The following is a 4,723-nucleotide window of genomic DNA, read 5'->3' on the forward strand; positions in this document are numbered from 1 at the left end:
ACCATTCCTTGGGGTGTTGTCAGATTGTTTTTCCCCACCAACCCCTGGTGGTTGGTTGAGCTATTACTGTCCACTCTTCTGGGGGTAGTTAGGGTCTTCTTTTCTACCACATTTCTTGGAGAAGTCAAGGTGTCTGTTTCTAAGTCACTTAACAGGAAGGTTGGGGTGTTATCAGTTATTCCCTTGAGAGGAGTTGGGGTGGTTTTCTCCACTAGTCTCTTGGATGGGTTGGTCGCCAACATTTTCTTGGTTGCCATAATTTCTCTGTCTTTCACTGTTGTTCTGGGGGTGATGCCATGGCTCCTTGGCATTGTCATGAGTGTGGATGGGGCATAACTGTTTACCATTCTACCAAGTGGGGATGGGGAGTATTTCTCCTCCTTTCCCCTGGATTGAGTTGGGCGGGAGCTCTTTACTTCTCCCCTGGCTGTCAAGCGGGTATAACTATTTACCATTGGTCTGCTTTGAGTGTAGTGATTCAGTACTCCACTGGGTGTGGCTGAGGTGTCTTCCTTAACTTTTCCTGTGCCTGTTGGTGTTGGGCTGTAGTTATTGGGTATCGCTGGAGTGATGCTGGCAGTTCCTCTAGGTGTACTGGGGGTGTTCTTCCTGGCTATGCCAGGTGGTGTTCCATCTCTGCCTGCTGTGGCTTCCGGTGCCCATGCCTCAACCTCCATTTCAGAGCTAGATTTTGAAGTCTCACTGCTCACCATCATCATCTCCTTGTTGGAAAGGTCCCGGCTGGCTACTTTTACAGGGTGTTGGGAAGAGACTGCTGCCCACAGTGTGGGGAGGCCCTGAGGGCTTGTCAGGTACTGGTAGGTGGAACCTATGATCAACATTCCCAATAGGAAGAGGGGGCGACTCCAATGAAGTCGCTTTGGCCAGAGTGACCGCCTCTCCTGTGCCCCCATCCTGATCAGTTTCCCCATGATGGCCAGTTATCCCTGGCTATAGAAGGCCTCTCATTTTGTCCACAGAAAAATGGGGGATGCTCTGGGATTCAGATTAGATATCAGGGAAGATTCCTCCATGAAGTCCAGCCAGGGGGTAACCACAAACCTAGAAAGAAAAAAAAAGACAAGGTTATTTGCTCCTAAAAGGACAGCTGGGATCCACCAAACCCTCATCTGGAAGAGAGACTATTCACACAGGAGCCTTTGTTGTGAAAGTAATTGTTTCTGCTGGGAAGAAAAAAAAAAAAAACTATCCTCTGTTCCAGGAGACAATGCTTCCTCATGGGAAAAAGAGCATCTCGAGGTCCTCATGCTGTGTAGGCACGCCAGCAGCCCAGGTTCCTAAGCTGGGTCTACAGCCCTCCTTGGGATCCTTGCAAAAGGTCTGCCCACACTTTTCAGGTCCAGCCAGAGTTGCTGAGAGCTCAGTCATCTGTAGCTGGTGCCCCAGGCCACAGATCTTAATTTATCAAAGGCAAAAAGGAAGTAAGGAGATGTAATTTTAAGCTTTAGACAGAGAGAGACAGTAATGGAAAGCAGTTCCAGAGACATCGAGGCTCTATGTGTTTTTACTGGACTGACTTAAAATGATTCCACCATCATTCAGAGGGGACAAAGCCTAAAAGTCAATGTCATAAAGCTTCCCAGACAGCGTGGTGTCATGGGAGGAATATGGGGAATAGAGTCAAAGATTGGGTTCCCAGACCTGCTGCTTACTAGCTGCGTCACCCTGGACAGGCTGAACCTCAGCACCTCATCTGTAAAATGGGCATGCTAACATATACTTTGATTATGCAAATATTATCTCTGAAAGGACATCTGGAAAAGAGAAACTAAGGATCTGGGATGAGAGGGAGACTTACTTTTCAGTAAATTCTATTGTTTAGTCTGTTTAACCTTTTTATCATGTGTGTATTACAACTTTTTAAATTTAATTTCATAGAAATAATAATAGTAATAACAATACCTATAAAGGTAAACAGCAATAACAATACCTATGTCACGGGAATGTTGAGATAGCAAAAACACATAAGGTCTATGAAAAGCATTGTACAGAATCGATGCCCCATATGGGTTAATTTTATATAAGGACTCAGAAGGGAAGAATATTTAAGGCCCAGTCAAAGTAAATATTAAATCTCTAATCAATGTCCACAGATTATTACAAAACAATAACTAGAAATGATCAGTTTTGTATATGAAGTAATATATTCAAAATTAAATGAATAACACATAGAATCTCAGGTCATTAAAGGTGGAATGAATTACATTGTTTAATACAACTCCCCATTTGAGACATGAAGAAACTGAGGTCCAGAGAGATGTGACTTGCTCAGCATCACACAGCTAGTGAGCAACAGTGCAGATGAGCTTTCTAAGGAACCAGTCTTTCCGGACATACCACTCTAATTAGCAATGCAAATACAGCTGTCTTAAAAAGCAAAAGGAGAATTATGGAATAAATGAATTTCCTTCTTTGTCCTTGATTCCTATAATTGTCTTTCCACCACCTCCCTGTCCACCCTATCCTTTGCCATATATTCAACACTCTGAATCTGCTAAAGAAACTTTGGAGAGTATCTCTTTCTGATGTTATGTAACAGAGATGAGCTGGCACCCGAGCTGGTCCCTCCTACCTAATCACATCATTTACCTTCAAACCTGGACATCTGGGTGTCTTCTCAGTTCTGGAAACTTGTCAGAATCAAGGTCTCAAAGAGTGGGTCTGAAGCTGTACAGCAGAAAACACCCCATTCTCCTGTCCCCTGACCCTATGGAATCCTAATTCAAGGCAGGGTCAGGTGTGAAGGGCGTCTCAGGGGAAGGATATCCAATCCCAGCTAATACCCGCTTCTAAGAAGCTTATCAGGGCATTGTACAAGTTCTCAGTCCCACTGCCTCTACCAGAGCCTGCGAGAGTAGACCTTCCACCAGAGACATAGGTGGGTTCTCTGTGGGCCCCTGCATTCAAGTGGGAAATGGTGGGAACGTCTCAAATTTATTTCTAAGCTCTGAGAATGAGCAGGTATCCACGGTTCCCATGCTTAGGGGAGAGACAGATTTGAAAAGACTTAGAAGGCACTCTGGGAACCAAGCGAAAATGTCTAAGGCTTAAAAGATCAGACGACCTCAGTTAGCACCGGGCTCTGTTTGCTACCGTGTGATTCTAAATGTAATTTAAATGTAAATACAGAGATAATAACACCTGTCCTACCTATCTGTAGGGTGGATGTGAGAATCAAAGTTAAAAATAAGGGGGTACCCACTCAATTTTGCTGTGAATCTAAAACTGCTTTAAGAAATAAAATCTATTTTTAAAAGTCAGGGAATGTGGAGGAAATACTTTATAAACTTTAAAGCATTTCACACATAAAAATATTTTATCAGGTCTAAGGGAAATTCTTGGAGGAGAGGGCACTGACACATCACCCCAGTGCAGGCTGGCACATGTTGTCGACTGAAAAAAAATGCACAACCTAAAGGTGGAAAATTGGTACTTCCCTGGAGGTCTGGTGGTTAAGAATCTGCCTGCCAATGCACGGAACACAGGTTCGATCCCTGGTCCTGGAAGATCCCACATGCCAAGGGGCAACTAAGCCTAAGCACCACAAACCACTGAGCCCATGTGCCTAGAGCTTGCACTTCTCAACAAGAGAAGCCACCGTAGTGAGAAGCCTGCGAGGTCTACCAGAGAGTAGACCCTGCTTGCTGCAACAAGAGAAAGCCTGCACACAGCAATGAACACCCAATACAGCCATAAAAAATAAATAAATAATTTTTAAGTGGAGAATTAGGTTTTATTTGGGGCATTACTGAGGACTTAAGCCCAGAATACAACCTCTGAGATAGCTCTGAGGGTACTGTTCCAAAGAGCTATGGGAAATGCCAGAATAATACAGGAGCTTTTGCAAAACAAACAAACAAACAAACAAAAAAAACCAGGTAGTCAAAATCAAAAGATTACTGCCAGTTAAAGAAAAACAGACATCTCAAGTTGAGTTTACCAGTTTTCTATGTATGGAATAGTGCAAGAATCTGGGCTTAATGAAATTATTCCTATGATATGCACCTTACCTATGGTGGTGAGGGCAGCGGCAGAGGCCGATGGCTCGATGGCTATAACATACTTTGTTTACTGATATGGCAAGTGTTATTTTTTGCCCTTAGCACCTCCTCTAGGTCATAAATCTGACCAACATTTAGGAGGCATTTTATGACCAAGTTTGTCCCATGGCACTAGGCCTATAAGGTCAGTTCAGTCACTCAGTCATATCCAACTCTTTGCAACCCCATGGACTGCACCAAGCCAGGCTTCCCTGTCCATCACCAACTCCCAGAGCTTGCTGAAACTCATGTTCATCAAGTTGGTGATGCCATCCAACCATCTCATCCTCTGTCATCCCCTTCTCCTCCTGCTTTCAATCCTTCCCAGCATCAGGGTCTTTTCCAGTGAGTTGGCTCTTCACATCAAATGGCCAAAGTATTGGAGCTTCAGCTTCAGCATCAGTCCTTCCAGTGAATATTCAGGACTGATTTCCTTTAGGATTGACTGGTTTGATTTCCTTGCAGTCCAAGAGACTTTCCAGCATCTTCTCCAACACCACAGTTCAAAAGCATCAATTCTTCGGATCAGGCAAAGATTCTGTTGATAGGTTAATGTGCTAATTTTGGATCAAGCCCTATTGATAATCTAAAATTCTCTGGATTACCCTTGCAGCCCAGTGGTTAGGACTTGGTGCTTTCACTGCCCAGGGCCTGGGTTCAAT

General features: G+C 44.0%; 1 protein-coding gene across 5 annotated transcripts in view; it reads right to left on the reverse strand.

Moving 5' to 3' along the window:
• SLC24A1 (solute carrier family 24 (sodium/potassium/calcium exchanger), member 1) overlaps positions 1–932 on the reverse strand; it is a 31,592-nt gene extending 30,660 nt beyond the window's left edge. For 4 of the 5 annotated variants that reach the window (XM_010834549.1, XM_010834547.1, XM_010834548.1 and 1 more), the window contains exon 1: positions 3–932. In XM_010834549.1, the coding sequence (XP_010832851.1) occupies positions 3–932 (930 nt within the window). The other variant, XM_010834545.1, reaches the window with a different exon arrangement.
• Between the last annotated feature and the right edge of the window lie 3,791 nt (positions 933–4,723).

This window comes from Bison bison, unplaced genomic scaffold (assembly GCF_000754665.1).
Source record: "Bison bison bison isolate TAMUID 2011002044 unplaced genomic scaffold, Bison_UMD1.0 scf7180017864034, whole genome shotgun sequence".
Lineage (NCBI taxonomy): Eukaryota > Metazoa > Chordata > Mammalia > Artiodactyla > Bovidae > Bison > Bison bison.